The 16,442-nt window shown below is 36.5% G+C and overlaps 1 protein-coding gene across 1 annotated transcript; it reads left to right on the forward strand.

Moving 5' to 3' along the window:
- Positions 1–12,296: 12,296 nt before the first annotated feature.
- LOC107815234 (putative xyloglucan endotransglucosylase/hydrolase protein 27) lies at positions 12,297–15,687 on the forward strand. Its single transcript, XM_016640789.2, has 4 exons — positions 12,297–12,637; positions 12,857–12,957; positions 13,738–13,946; positions 14,929–15,687. Exons 1-4 carry the CDS (start codon positions 12,457–12,459, stop codon positions 15,428–15,430), a joined length of 993 nt encoding a protein of 330 aa, XP_016496275.1. The 5' UTR covers positions 12,297–12,456; the 3' UTR covers positions 15,431–15,687.
- The last annotated feature ends 755 nt before the right edge of the window (positions 15,688–16,442 follow it).

The following is a 16,442-nucleotide window of genomic DNA, read 5'->3' on the forward strand; positions in this document are numbered from 1 at the left end:
TCAAAACACAAGATTTGAGCCGTACTTTGAGAAAGTTGCACTAGTGCGGCACGTGGCGGCTACCCATTTCTCTTCTGCCTGTCAGAACTAGCTCTCTGGATTTTCCCACTAATGCCCCGCATGGTGCGTCGCCCCATGTTGTGCGCCTGTGCAAATTTTACAAAGTGACAATCCTATTTTGACTAGGAGAAGGTGATTTCGTCTAAGCCCGACCCTACTTGGTATAAATACATGGAAAAACGTTAATTCCTGGACTTTTGACACATATTCGACCTAAGGAGGCTAAGGAGGAGTTGAAAGAACACGAGCACAAGGATTTCATCGTTCCTTCCTCGCTCAAGACAAGAGTTTGGATTGAATTTATGTTTTCCATTACTTTAACTTTATTTGTGATGAATTGCTCCATATCTATGGAGTAGTTCCCTATTAGGGTTTGATGGATTTGATGTATTGATATTTGTTTGTGGATTATAACTCTAGTTTTATGTATTGAAGCATTTTTGGATGATTTAATTATTGCATCTATATTTACTTGTTCATGTAATCAAGAGAGGCATATCTTGTGATATATTTGCATTATCTTGTTGGTTGAGTTCTTTAATTCTTCTTAGTAATCGAAAGAGGCTATTTGAATTATTGATTAAACCTATTTAGGAGGATAATCTAGATAGTTTCTCCTAAAGACCAATCTACTATGCATTCTTGCATATCTTCACGTGCTTAAATTGGTTCATCTTGTGAGGTTAAGACTTAATCGAGAGAGGAGTTTTTTCTGAATGGTTAAACTAATAATTGAGTGAATTCGAGAGACTCACTTGAACATTAGAAGTGAATTATCTAGAGTTAGATCCCAAATAATTATCTTGCACCTATCCTATCAACCCCTATTTATTCCCACTGATAACTTCCTTGCTTATCTTTGTTTCAATTGTCATTAGTCAATAGCTCTAGACTCTTAGTTAATTTTAGTTAGAAATCATATAAATCCCAATTGTTGATCATCTTGGATAGCGATCAAGCTAGAAACTACGAGAATATTGTTTAAATCCAATTCCTGTGGATACGATATTATACTATATTATATTTGATTAGCGAGCATAATTTAAGTGTGTGTTTACGAGCATAATTCAGGCGTTGTCCATTCAAGGTCGTTGTCCTTTTTGAATACAATGAAGAACCTGTGGCACCTAGCAGATGACCTCGAGATAAATCTGGACAGGGCGGCAATTCGACTTGTCAGTCTCTAGACTTTTTTCTTAGGGGTTAGATGTTCTGATATCCCATCGATGGCCTTAATCTGATCTGTGTTGACCTCGATTCCATGTTGTGATACCAGGAAGCCCAAAAACTTACTCGAAGTTACGCCGAATGCACCTTTCTCGGGGTTCAATTTCATCCCATATATCCTCAATATTTTGAATGTTTCCTTTAAATTGTCCATGTGATCCTTGGCCCTTAAGGATTTAACCAACATGTCGTCGATGTATACCTCCATGGTTTCGTTGAGCTAGTTTTTGAATATCTTTATGACCAGCCTTTGATAGGTAGTTCCCGCATTCTTCAATCCGAATGGCATGACCCTATAGCAGTACGTTCCCCTGTGAGTGATGAACATAGTTTTTTCTTGGTCAGCTTCCTCCATGAGTATCTAATTTTAGCTTGAGTAAGCATCCAGAAAACTTAGCAACTCATGTCCTGTTGTCACGTCGATGAGCTAGTCACTGTGTGGAAACAGGAACGAATCCTTTGGGTAGGCTTTATTTAGATCGGTGAAGTCCACACATATCCTCCATTTCCCATTGTTCTTTTTGACCATTACCACGTTGGCAATACACTTGGGGTACTTCGACTCCCTGATAGAGCCATTGGCCAATAGTTTTTCTACCTTCTCGTGGACGATCTTGTTGATGGTAGGATTGAACTTTGGTTAAACCTGCCTTACCGGGGCGTAGTAGGGGTCGACATTTAGCTTGTGCGTGGCTATCTCTTTGGGGGATGCCAGGCATAACTGTGTAGCTAAAGGCAAACAAATCTACGTTAGCTATTAAGAATTGATTGAACTTACCTAGGTTTTGGAGTTTGCATCAGATAAAGGCCTTTTTGTTGGGGTCAGTTTGGTTTAGCTGGATGGGGTCGAGGTCCTCTATCGTGGATCCTACATCTTTGACTACCTCTAGGTCCATAATGGTGTCCTTGGCTTTGACCTGCAGGGACCTCGACCCTATTGTTGCTATGCTTCCTTTTCTTTCTCTTTATTTTGTTGGCTCGTCGTGCTGTCTAGGGCGATTCGATAGCACTTCCGGGATTTGCTTTGTTCCCCTGGTATGTTGAATATTCCCCAGGGGTCAGAAATTTTATTACCTGGTATAGGCTGGAGGGAACTGCCTTCATGGGGTGTACTCATGGCTGACCTACGACGACGTTGTACGCCGTGTCTTGATCCATGATGTGGAACATGGTCTCCAGCGTCACCCTTCCGGCGAGGACGGGGAGAGTGATCTTGCCCAAAGTTCGTTCAACTGCATTGTTAAAATCGGTTAGTGTGATGCAGCGCGACACTATTTTATCTTCAAGTCGCATATGTGCGAGGACTCGAGGGTGGATGATGCACGCTCCACTTCCATCATCCACCATAATTATCCTAACATCAGTATCAAGAATTCGTAAAGTAATAACAAGTGCATCATTGTGAGGGAAAGTCAAACTGTCAGCATCCAACTCATAGAAGATGATACTTTCTTCGAGGTCATCATACCGTTAGTAGGTGATTGATCTCTTGAGTTTGTGTGGAGGTGAACTTGATGATGTTGATAGAGGCGTCATCACTTCCACCAATAATCATATTGATGGTGTGCGTAGGCGAAGATGGCTTTGGTGGACCTGAGCGTTCTCGACCCCTTGCTAAGGTGTTCATGCCTTTGTCGCTGAGTAAATCCTTGAGGTGCCCTTGCTACTGCAGGTTCGCTACCTCTAATCTTAGGGCGTGACAGTCTTTTGTTTTGTGTCCACATTCTTAGTGGAACTCACAGAAGGCGTCAGACTTCCTGGTGCTTGGGTCGGACCTCATCTTTGGTGGCTACTTCTCTTTTGTTCCGAGCTTCTCAAGTGCATAGACCACTTCTGTAGGCGACACACAAAAGTTATGAGCAGATAGTAGGGTGGCATACCTCGATCATTTCTGTGGATATCTGATCTCATCCTAGGGGGGGCCATCTTCATGGCGAAAGTTAGGGAATGTCGCCCTGATGTATGGTTGATGCTGATCTCTGCTTGATCGCGGTACCGGAGGGTCTTTCCTTGTATAGTTCCTATATTCCCTTCTGGGTTCGGATTGTACTGAGGTGAGTCATCGGGTTGGCCCGTTGAGGTCTTCATCATCTGCCCTGACCTCAGCACAGTAGGCATTGTGGATCTCGTCCCAGGTGGCCGATGGGTACTTCATTAATCGGCTCAATAGCTTTCTGGACTCCTTTGAACCTTCTCTGTTCAGCCAGTTTTGAAAGGCTTCCACAACCATTCCTTCGGAGACGTTTGGTAAAGTCATCCTCACCCTGTTGAATCGGGCAAGGAAGTCCCCCAGTCCCTTCCCTGGGGATTGTCCGATGGCAAAGATATCATTCACCCTCGTTTCAGCTTTCTTGGCACCAGCATGCGCCGTCTCGAACTTGTCTGCCATTTCTTCGAATGTTTCAATGAAATAGGCTGGTAGTTGTGAATACCATGTCAACGTTCCTCCTATGAGGGTTTCACCGAATTGTTTCAACAAGATGGAGGACACCTGCTCTTTGGTGAGGTCGTTGCCTTTTACGGCTGTGACATAGTGGGTTACATGGTCCTCGGGATCAGTCGTTCGGTCATAGATTCGGAGGTACGATGACATCTTGAAAGTTTTTGTCATAGCATGAGGAGCAGTTTCCTCCCTGTATGGATGTTCCACGAACCTTCCGATGTCTCTTTTGGTAGTAATTTGGGGGCATTTTGTATTTTGTCTACCCATTCCTGGTGCTCCTTCGTCTTCTCTTTGAGTGCCTTGTTCTCGTTTTCCATTTCCTCCATTCTTTTTAGCACGGCAGCGAAGACATTGTCACCTGCACTGTCAACAACTGTATGAGTGTTACCTAAAGTAGGAGGGTTTGGTTGGTCGTCGTCCATTGCATGGATGGATCCTTGTGGTTTCTTTGGTTGTGCACAGGGCTTGCTTGCTCATTACGCTGACCAGAGTATCGATTAACCAAGCTTCGAGGAGCTTTTTCATAGCGGGTGGCGCCCCCTCTCTGGTGGACGTGGAAGCCTCATTTTCGTTCTGTTTGGTTGTGTTGCAGAAGGGTTTAGACGACTTCCCTAATCTGGGGGACGTCGTGGGGGTTACCTCCTCATCTTGGGTGTCATACCCTTCGTCGATGACACTCATAAGGTTGAGTAGGAAGTCGTCTGTTGCTTTTGTTCCGTTTTCTTGGTTACCTACCATAGAATCCTTGTATACAAAGAGAGAAAGGATAACTCTACATCATGTTAGGTTAACAAGTCACGAAAGTTGTAGATCTGGATGGAAACTAAAAGTTTGACTAATAAATTCCCACAGACGACGCCAAACTGTATAACTCAAAATTTAGATCTAGATTTTTATACTATTAGATTTATAGTGAAAAGAGTTAGTCTAGGTCAATATTAATATCCAAATGACAGATCTAGCGTTTTTATGAGGAATACTAAACGTGTGCTGTTAGATAATAATATCTTAGTGTAATAATGGAGCAAAAAATGATTTAAGAAGGTGAAAGATAGAAAGAGAGGAGTAAAGGTAAACTTTGTATGTATACAATAAAGAGAGAATCATCACATAGAATGTCAATGTTGTTCTTTACAAAAATGTTCAATCCCCCTTCTAGAACTACATCTCTTCCTATTTATAAGGATACATGGGCTACAAAATCCTAGATAGTACAGTAGAGAGGAATATTCACTCGAATATTCTCTTAGGGAATCTAAATCCTTAAGCTAGCCGTTAGTATGTGCTGAGGACGGATGCCCGTCCTCGTTTTCATCTTCTGTCGAGCCACCTCATCCTCGACGATGATTTATTTTCTTTATGTGACCTCGACCTTTTGGGATCAGGTCGACACATCACAACATCTACACGTCACGGCTTTCAAAGACTTTATTTTCGTTGACGAGGTCAAATATATGACGTGAAGTTTTTCGCCCATACAACAATAAGATTACTCATCTCCCCTCCCTTTTTAAAGCCATTTCCTAGAAAGAAAATTTAGTGCGAACTGCAATCTTTTACCCTCATTTAATTATCTCATTGTGGAAAGATAGCTGAATGAGAGAAGGACCACATTTTTTTCATCTTGTTTGACAATTAAATTCACACAAAAATCCCAATAAACTCATAAGGGTACAAACAAAACTTGGAGTAGTTATGGCAAAGAATAGAACGAGCTAGTAACATAATGGAAATTAAAAATTTATAAAATTTGTCACTAATAAGACGTAATAGGTTTTATCCGTTTAAGAACTCGGACTTTCTCTTACAATTCATCCAATAAATTAAAGCCTAATGGCAATATCTATGAATCTTGTTTGCTCCTTTTCTCTTCATCAACAGCTGGAGGTGGCTGAAATGTGAAATCAAAAGAATTTTTTCCAGTTTCTAAATATAAGATTCAGAATATTAAGAAGATGGGTGTACTACTAAGAAGAGTGAGTCCACGATTTATATTGACACATTAATCTTTAAGTTCTTACCATGCTTTATTATTTTGAAATTATAGGTTCATAATTAAATTTTTTCTTGCAAGATTTTTGTATTAGATTTGGAGATATTGAATGAATAAATTAGATGTAAACAAAGAAAAAAAATACTTAATTAAAACACAAAAGAGGGATACTAGAGATGCCCACAAATGGGAGATTTGAAGCTTTGCTCAGTTCTAGAAAAAAGAAGAAGGAATAAACAAGAAGACAGACGTGAGATTTGGATCCCTAACTTTACTTATAAAGGTACACCTAATGATCATTGCACTTATAGGACTTTTTAAATTTAAAAACTTTACTTATAAATTATAAATGTGTATCCAATGATTATTACACTATATGATTCTTTGAGTTTAGGTGCACACTATTTAAGTAATTTTTTTAAAATATAACATTATTATACTTAGTATTGGAAAAGAGGCATGAGTTCACGTGCACTAGCTCCTTCACATAAATATACCTCATAAATATTAAGTCCTTTGAGATGAATGATTTTGCTCTATGTTGCTCGAGTTTTTTAGAAATGCCGCCGAATGTATATTGAATCCTCGGAAGGTAGTTTATTTTTAAAAAAATTAGGCAATAACATTTTTAAAGTGTCCAAACAACATTAATTTTGGTCTTCCTCCTCTCCATCTCTATCTCCCTCCTCCTCTCCATCTCTATCTCCCTATGTTCATTGTGAATTGTGATCATGATCATGCTAATCCTCAAAGTCGTTAATTTATGTGGGGATCTTCAAAATGTCAAATTGCTACCAACTCGTCACGCAAAGTTTGATGTTTTTCGAATGGGTCCCTTATGCCTTTATGTTAATTTCAATATTTGAATTTGAATTTTGAAGTTGACATATATATGGCCTTGAAATATCACTATTATTTGAGAAAAAATCACTTTATTTGCTTACTTATGGAAGTTTCTTCTCTTATCTTGAAACACTAATAAATACAGCATGAACTTAGCTGTCCCCCAACTGTATAAAGAGATCTCAACATCTCTTAATTTTCAATTTCAATTTTATGAACTAGCCAACTTGGCTTTTGGCAATTCGCCATTTACTTGCTATTCTTATCCAAAATGTAACAATCAACAATGATATATTTGTATTCGTTCGGACTCTCTATGGCTAATAGTTTTCTTTTCTTTGCTTTCCTTTTTGTCATTTTTTGTGGAGCCACGTGTGACACTTTTAACGTGTATATATATAAAGTTATTTAAGAAAATTTCGCGAATGTCAATAGTAAGGTCATTGGTTTTGGCAAATAACTTAAATAACGAACAGAACATTTAATCCAATTTAAAAAATTCTATATATCAGGAGACAAATGCAATAGCATCTACTTTATCGGTATGGCAATAAGCACAAAATCGGCACACTAAAGTGCAGTAGTGCACAAATTGTTATAAATCTGTATTGCTGTAATAAATAATTAAATTATTAAACATTCTAAAATATATAAACAAAACAGAAAGTTAGTAACACTTATTTAAAGAAATAAATTCTGGAAAAACAGTGTAAGAATAAATCGAGCCCATTGAATACACAGTGTGTCCTTAAGGAAATTATTCCCCTCAAGTATCCGAGGTGCTGGAATATATCCTCCCAGGATAGAACGATTTAACTCACCGGAGTGTTGGTACCAAAACGCCGGTGAACAGCGAGCCACTCGAATGCTGTAAAACACACTAAATTTTTTGTGCAGAAGAAGAAGAAGATAAGAAAATTTCGTAAGGAAAGATTCTGGGATTCAAAGTATATTTATAGAGTTGCTGGCATTGTTTCTGAAAAGGTTTGCAACCTTTCAGAAACAGCCATGGCTGTTGGAACAGGTTGTTTGAAATATTGCGGGAAAATTTAAAATAATCCGGGAAAGAAAACGGGCCTGACCTGACCGGATCGCGGGTCATGGGTTATTCCGGATTGAATTTTTCGTTAATAATTTAATTAATTAAATAATTAAAAGGAATTTTATCCAAAAAGATTAATCAATCAATCTTTGACCGAAGGCGAAGGCGAAGCCGAGCCGAGCGAGCGACGACGGCGCGAGGCTTGCCTTCTTCTTAACTCTTTAAGAGCTAGAAGAAGAGCAACTATATATATATATATATCCATCAAAAGCCTTTTCTTCCTCCAATATGAGACAATGTCCCTTTGCCAAGGAGGAAAACTCAAATATTTCATATTCCCTCCATTTCTCATTCACCCTCTTTAAGCTACACAAGCTTAAAATTCCAACAATCCCCCACATGAATGGGAAATGGCTATAAAATAAAGGAACGCACGGACGCGTGTGTGTTTTACATGCAAGAATTAATTGCATCTGGATAAGTAGGCTTCCCTTTGAACTTTCCGTAGTGAACTTATATCGGATATACTCGGTCAATCGGTAGATTTGATATCTTTGAACCGTCGAACTTTGTTGTACCCCTAGACAACATAAGTCACACAATCAATCATTAACCATCTATGGTTCTCACGGTTGTGTTCGTTTCAGCCATGAACACCGTCCGGTTTCATGAGTGCTTAGAGAATGGGCCTTTACTTTCATTCCCCTTGAAGCGGCTTACACTTCACACTCACATAGGTGATTTCTAAACGTGTAATCCTATAGACATACTATCTGGTCATATCCTGCCAGACTTAGCAAATCATTAAAAAACCTTTAAGTTTTGTTGACTCATCAAAAAGCCTTAATGAATTACCTCGATTTCTAAACATTGTCTTCATCACGAGAATGGGTTGACTTATTTGACAATGTTGAGCCGTCATTCATAACTTTGTTTGATCTCTTTGAACCTAGCTCGTGGGATCTCCAGTCTGTTAGGTAGAGTTACCGCCATGATGACTTGTCCTAGACCTTAACCCCATTCCCTTTGATGATCTTTCAACTGCCTCTCTAGATAGGCCTTTTGTAAGTGGATCCGACACGTTATCTCTTGACTTTACGTAGTCAATTGTGATAACACCACTAGAGAGTAGTTGTCTAACGGTATTGTGTCTCCGTCGTATATGACGAGATTTTCCGTTATACATAACGCTCCCTGCCCTGCCTATTGCCGCTTGACTATCACAATGTATACAAATAGGTGCCAAAGGTTTGGGCCAAAATGGAATATCTTCCAAGAAATTCCGGAGCCATTCAGCTTCTTCACCGGCCTTATCTAAAGCCATGAATTCAAATTTCATTGTAGAACGGGCGATGCACGTTTGTTTGGATGATTTTCAAGACACTGCTCTACCCCCAATTGTAAAAACATATCCCCTCGTGGATTTAACTTCAGATGAACCAGTGATCCAATTTGCATCACTACATCCCTCGATCCAAAAGCAGTAGCATAGCGCTTATGCTTATCATAATCCAATTTGCATCTAATGATTTATTGTTTCTAGCGCAACGTCCGTCCTTATAGCACTATGGTGCTGCTTTTGACTCATACCCTGAGCGTCGCTACCCTCTCTCTTTAAACTTAAGTCAAAAGTTAATCATTTGATAACTGAAACTTATTTGAACGAGTGAAACTAATTTAAATTCACGTCGTGTATGACATGTATCAGGAAAAAACTCTTTTTATTAAGATTTTCTCTATTTTTAAGGCTCGGATCAAAAATCCTTATTAAATATGAAGTAATTCTATCCATCCTACCGTACGACCATCTAAAACATTTAAACATCGGCTTATATGTGCTTTTATTGTTGGTACATCAGTTTATGTTCTTTATAGATGTCGAGAGAGGGATGCAAAAGGGTCCACAAAAGGACCAAAGGTATTTTCGTTTTAGAAGTTAGAAAAAATGGATCGAGTAGGTGAAATGAATGCAGAGAACCCTACCATATTGCACATATATAATTGTTTCTTCTTTTAAAAGTTTTGGCTTCATTGCACTTTCGGTGGAATCTCATGCTTAGTTGACTTAACTTTTTCTTTAGTTTTATCATCTTTTCGTTTTTACCTCACGAGAATGAGAGGCGAATTTAAAATTTATAATTTATGAATTTTTACAACCATAAGTCAACGTACCATAATATAATCAATCAAATATTTATAAAAATTTAGTAAATTTTTTAATACTATACAAAATTTATCAAAAGTTATTGGGTTCGTGTGAACCCGTAACTTAGTGCTAGATCCACCCATGGTGAGAACACATTTCATATTGAGACAACTTAATTTTTTAAAAGATCCAACATTCAGTAAAAATGTTCTATCGAAAATGGTTAGTAAATTTTGAAATTATCTACTCTAAAATAATATTCAGAGTTGAAGAAACTATATCAAAATAAAATAGGATGGGAAAAAGATGAAACCAAAAAAAAAAAAAAAAAAAAAGAGAGAAAAAAGAAACATGGTTCAAAGTTTGGTAACTTGTTGTATTTAAAATCTGAGCCTATTGTATAGCCACAATTTTGGCATTATTGGGAGTTATTTTCTTAAGTGATAATCATACCTAGGAGATTTGTTGTCGGATCAAATAACCTTTTTAGTGATAAAAAAATGTACACCGAAAAGCACCGAATCAAAATACGTCTGTTACGCATATATTAATTTATTAAATAATTGTTGGTCGTAAAGTTATCTTTGTTCCTCCAAAAGAAGAAGGAAACAATTTTCAGAAAACGTTGTTTTGTCCAGGGAGTATTGTTTTAAAAATAATACTAATAGTTTCTTAAAGATGAAAATATACTTTTCAAGTGTTTATAAAATATCGTCCAAACATATTATTGTAACAGTTTATTAGTTAAAAAATCATAATCGCTACGTTATTCACTTGTTTGAGATCATGACATTGTTCTCAAAATATTTTCATATTGTTAATGCAGTTTAACACACTGTAATAAGTTATTAAGTTATCTTGTAAGTGATCTTTTTTTCCTTTTTATGCTACTAATTAACAATTACTATAAAAAATTATTCATGGCTACCTTTCAAGTGACTTTATTGAATAAGAGTCTTAAAATTCTAAACTTAAACGAATTCGAACTTTGAAAATTCTTTCTGCAGGTTTCAGAAAACTTTTCATGGCAATTGGCAACCTAAGTAAAAAAAATTCTGCTTTTTAAACCAAATGTAATTTAATTTAATTTTAATAATCAAAATAAAAATGAGAACATATATGCTAAATATAAGTAACTCGATACTGTGTATTTTTAAAATATTGGTATTCATTATTATACAAAATAAATATATTTTGTAGAAAAAAGAAAGGAGAATCACTTTCTACTCCGAAAAGCATCATCCATCATTGTTTTTGAGCTAATGATTATTCTTTGTAAATTTTATTTTTTGATAGTCCACATATTAGCTTTTGTGAGCGTTTTCCTAAAGGTTAGCCTGCGTTTGTGATAATTTTAGCACCTTATATTAACGCCTAAGAATGGAAAAATTGAAACAAAATATTAGCACTACTATTTTTATTGTATCACATCTCAGCTTTTTTCTTGATTATACGCCAAAGTCTAACATTTACCATTTGTTCTTCTGTAAAAAAACTTTATTCTCAACTTGTCAATGGGTGCTAACTAGTTATGGTTGAACAAATTGACTAATTTTACATTTTTTTGGGCCATGATTTATGCATTCGACAGTGGCTTTGAGTACTATTGCGATTTTCTTTCTACTTATAGCTCCTATAGGCTATAAGTCTAATAGGAGTATCTTTTTTTCGATCTATATGTCTATATCTAGGAGTGGCAAAGGGGGTTCGGATTGGATATGGGCGGGTTCAAAAACGGATAAAATATTTGACCCGGTCTATATTTAATACGAATAAAAAATGAGTTAATCGACGGATAATATAGATGAATAATATGGATATCCATATTATCCATGACTTCTTGAAAATAATGACTTTCGGGAGAATTTCTAGTTTTTCAAACTTGAATTGCCTCAATTTAAGTTTTTGCAAATGCAAAAGTTAAACACATTAGTTATCCATTTTTTAAGTAAATGATATGGATCTTCTCCATATTTAGCCCATTTTTAAAATTTTCATTATCCAACCCATATTTCAATGGATAATATAGATGAATATATTTTTTTATTCATTTTGCCACCACTATCTATATCAGTAAATTAATGTGAAATAAATAAACCATTCTGGTGGCTCCTAATTAAAGTATATTCCTCTATGAATATATATCGAGAAAAAAAAGCTCATGAAGATTTTAATCATTTTTGTCCCTCTTTTTCTTTGCATAGACAAAGAGGAAATAAAAGAAAAAACAAAAGATAAACAGTATTACTCCACTTGTCACCTTATAACCTTAACTCCTTAAGCCAAAAAGGATGCAAATTTCCCTTCTTTTTTGCTATATCATCTCTCCAATCAAACCAACCACAGAAAAGAAAATCCATTCTTTTGCTTTCTTTAGTTTTGTTTGTGTATAATATTTTTGTTTATATTTTCTCTTCATTTTTCACTAGCCACTTAATTTGAAATAAAAAGAAAAACAATAAATTCTTCTTCTTTATATGTTTTTGTCGTTTCTCTTTCCCAATTCCAACTGAAAGTTTTGTCCACTTGGTATGAACAGCTCATAAAAAACCTTCCCTTTTGTCTTTGGTTCTTCTCTCTCTCTCTCTCTCGTTTGCTTATATAGTACGACTCTACTTGAAAGAAACACCCACAAAACCCTGTAATAACTCATTTAAAGCTACTACTTATTTTTCTGTTCAACCAAAGGGACCAAAAACAAAATGGTGAATTTTCGTCTGGAAATTTTCATATTATGCTCTTTTCTTGTATTAGTTTGTGGGTCTTCAAAACAGCTCCAAACTTTACCGTTTGACGAAGGGTACTCACAACTCTTTGGCCATGATAATCTTATGGTTCTTGAAGATGGAAAGTCAGTTCATCTTTCTCTAGATGAAAGAACAGGTTCATTTCTTCTTTTGGCTTTATTTTGTAGCACTAGTTTAGTACTAATGTAATATTAAATGTGTAATATTATTTGTGTGACTATAAACCTGTTATTATTTTTGAAACAGACTAATACTGAAATAGTGTCGGAGAGGGAGTAGTTTTTGCTTAACATTTTTTTTGTTCACGGAAATTAAACTAATTTTATTGTTTGGGAATTAAATGGATGAATTACAGGAGCAGGATTTGTGTCTCAAGATCTTTACCTTCATGGCTACTTCAGTGCTTCTATTAAGTTACCAGCAGATTACACTGCTGGAGTGGTTGTTGCATTTTATGTAAGTAATAACTGATCGATTCTTTGTTTATTTAGTTCAAAATTAAGAAAAGGAAAATTCTTGATGGTTTTTGCATTAAGATTTTATATTTTTTTATGGTGTGTTGGGAAGTTTGAGCTTGGCAAAGTTTGGCATCCTCTAGTTCTTGATAAAGAATGAGAATAATGCAAGGTTGACGACGGTCAAGTGAAAATAGTCAGAATTATACTCTAATATAAATATAAAAGATTATTTATATAGCGGATATTATTTAGTTTAGGATTTCATAGGTGAAAGGTTTGGGTGCAATGAGGTCTTCTTTTATTTGTGCAAGTTTTGTTAGACAGAGTTACTTGGCAACAATATATTAATAAAAATTTTGAGACGTCCTAAGTTGGCCTGGACACCGCAATCATTAAAAATAAATAAATAATATGGCAAGCATGCTCATATGGGTTCTTGATGATTCTGGTTTTTTAATTACATTTTTCCTGAAGTTGGGTAAACATACCATCATATTACCAAAAAGGAAAAAGAGGAAGACAAGTATAGTGGAAGGTCTCCTAGATTAATCCCCTTTATTTCCTTCTTTTTACCCTTCAGACTGATTTTCACCACCTTTCAGAAACTGTAAATTTCAGAATCTGATTATTTGATGAATCAAAATTCTCATTTTGGTTTTTAAAAGACTTCAGTATAGTGTTATTGCTTTGATAAGTAATTGGATTGCAGTGTTACATAAAGTACTATCCTGCAACTTTCATTTTTTAAAATTTTTTTTTACTATTTAAATGATGACAGATGTCTAACGGCGACATGTTTGAGAAGAACCATGATGAAATTGACTTTGAGTTCTTGGGAAATATAAGAGCAAAAAAATGGAGGATTCAAACTAATATATATGGGAATGGTAGCACAAATGTTGGCAGAGAAGAAAGATATGGACTCTGGTTTGATCCCTCTGAAGATTTTCATCAATATAGCATCTTGTGGACTGAGAGCCAGATCATGTAAGTACCTAATTCCACCAGAAACAGCTCTCCCCTTTTAATTAATTTTTTTCAAAAAATATAAATGTATACCACTAAAACAAGTGTCTCGGATAGCATAAGCCACTGATACTTGCATCATGGTAGGCTTCCTACATCGCACCCCTTGAAGGTGCGGCCCTTCTCCGGACCCTGCGTGAATGCGGAATATTTCGTGCACCGGACTACCCTTTATTTTTTGTGTTCTTTTTGTCTCTATTGGGATTAAAACCGTTATAGCCTTTCTAGTTTAGTTGACAACTAGGCCTCACCTAGGATGTTTTTCGTGATTTTGATTTAAATACTTCCTATTAGATGTGCCATGTTGCTAATGCAGTGTTATCCATTTTCTTTTTGTGGTGGTACTAAAGCCAGTGGCTTTAATTCAACTCTAACCTTATGCATCTTATTACAGTGACTAGTATTCTCCTCTTATATAACCCTTCTAGTCAAACGTAACAACCACACACCACCTTAATCTATACAACACTTTTGATTGATTCTGTTTTTGTGTTTTTTCAGATTAAGGACCAATTAGAGGAAAAATCAGAACTTGAATTAGTGTGTAGCTTGAAAATTCATCCTTATCCATATCACGGGCAGGCTTGCTTTTTGTCACTGTAGTTCTTACCTTCCTTTCTGCAAGACTTTTTAAATGATTTCTACTTCTGCCTTTGGTCCACTGTTTCAGAATGCAGGGAATCTCTCTTTTCTGCCCTTTTTGGCTGGGAGGTTGTGGGTGGGGGGGGGGGGGGGTTAGGTACATAACTCAGTAAAACTTTGAGCAACATTTCCTGGATTTGTTCTTGGCTTGAGTACTTAACTATTAGAAGTCCCTCTTGCTGTTCACTCTTATGGTATGAAACTACCAGTTTTTTAACACTGACATGTATTAGTGGAGTTTGGTAATCCAAACACTGATTATATTTTGTTTGATTTGTGTGTTTTGTGCATTTTGTTGCAGCTTTTATGTAGATAATATCCCCATAAGAGAGATCAAGAGGACAAAAGCAATGGGTGGGGACTTCCCTTCTAAGCCAATGTCTTTGTATGCTACAATATGGGATGGTTCTAGTTGGGCTACCAATGGGGGCAAATACAAAGTCAATTACAAATATGCCCCTTATGTCGCCAAGTTTTCCGACTTTATCCTTCATGGATGTGCAGTTGATCCAATTGAATTGTCACCAAAATGTGACACAACCCCTAATTCTGCATCCATTCCAACTAGTATATCCCCTGATCAAAGAAGAAAAATGGAGAGCTTCCGAAAGAAGTACTTGCAATATTCATACTGCTATGACCGGACTCGATACAATGTACCTCTATCTGAATGTGTAATTGATCCTAAGGAAGCTGACCGTCTCCGAGGCTTTGACCCCGTGACCTTTGGTGGCGTCCAGCGCCATCACAGCAAACGACACCACCAGAGGCAATCGAGGAGGGAAGACACGTCTTCTGAATAGAAAGAAGGGTATTAATAGTCTCTACATTGAGATGTTGATATTTGTCTCCAGTTTGATTGAAATTATGGTTATTTTTCCCTGTGAATAGAGAATACAAAAGAGAGGAGAGCCAGTTGGGATTACTACTATAAAAATGTGTCATGATCATGGTAGGGTATGTATATATTTCATACCTTTAGGGTCCCAGCATGTTCTTATTTGATGTTTAGTCTTTGGACATTTATTATAAATTCAATTTGGTGATGATTTTTTCTGTACTTTCTGTTGACACTTTGAATAAATACATAGTACTGCTAGCTTACATATTTAAAACATTGTTGCATTTGGCAGAGGGGGGCAGGGGTGAAGGGGTCTCCAATTATCAAATGAGTAAATGTTAAGGTTTATTTTATTACATTTTTTTTTTTTGTTTGTTCAGTAATGTCCTAAATTTTAGGCCTCTTCTGGTCTGTGTATGTCACTAGGGTAAGAGTTGTCATGATGTTAGGCCAATATGAAAAGATTTAAGTTACATGCACTAATAGTGCAATGAACTTTTACACTCCAATCTTGATCCTGTTTAACAAGAACTAAGAAGTAAAGCAGAAGAATTCTTCTAAGAATATTCTCGTGCATCTTTATGAAGTTTCCTATTTTAGCAATGACATGTGACTAGGAGGTCGCGGGTTCAAGCCGTGAAAACAGCCTCTTGCAGAAATACAGGGTAAGACTACGTACAATAGACCCTTGTGATCCGGTTCTTTCCTAGACCCCGCGCATAGCGGAAGATTAATGCACCGGACTGTTCTATTTTAGCAATGTTGACTGTCTGTCCATAGGCAACAGTGGCTACACTTGCTGAAAAGTTAACAGAGAAGGGATTTTATGTTAATACTGTTAGGATAATAACTTTGGGGTAAAGAGGGATTTTCTTCAGTTGTATGACCATAGAGCAAATTTTTCTAATAGGGTAGCAAATTCAAAAATAGAGAAAAGAAGTCAAAAGCTGGAACCTTGGATCTTCTTTTGGCTT

Source organism: Nicotiana tabacum, chromosome 12, assembly GCF_000715075.1.
Source record: "Nicotiana tabacum cultivar K326 chromosome 12, ASM71507v2, whole genome shotgun sequence".
Classification (NCBI taxonomy): domain Eukaryota; kingdom Viridiplantae; phylum Streptophyta; class Magnoliopsida; order Solanales; family Solanaceae; genus Nicotiana; species Nicotiana tabacum.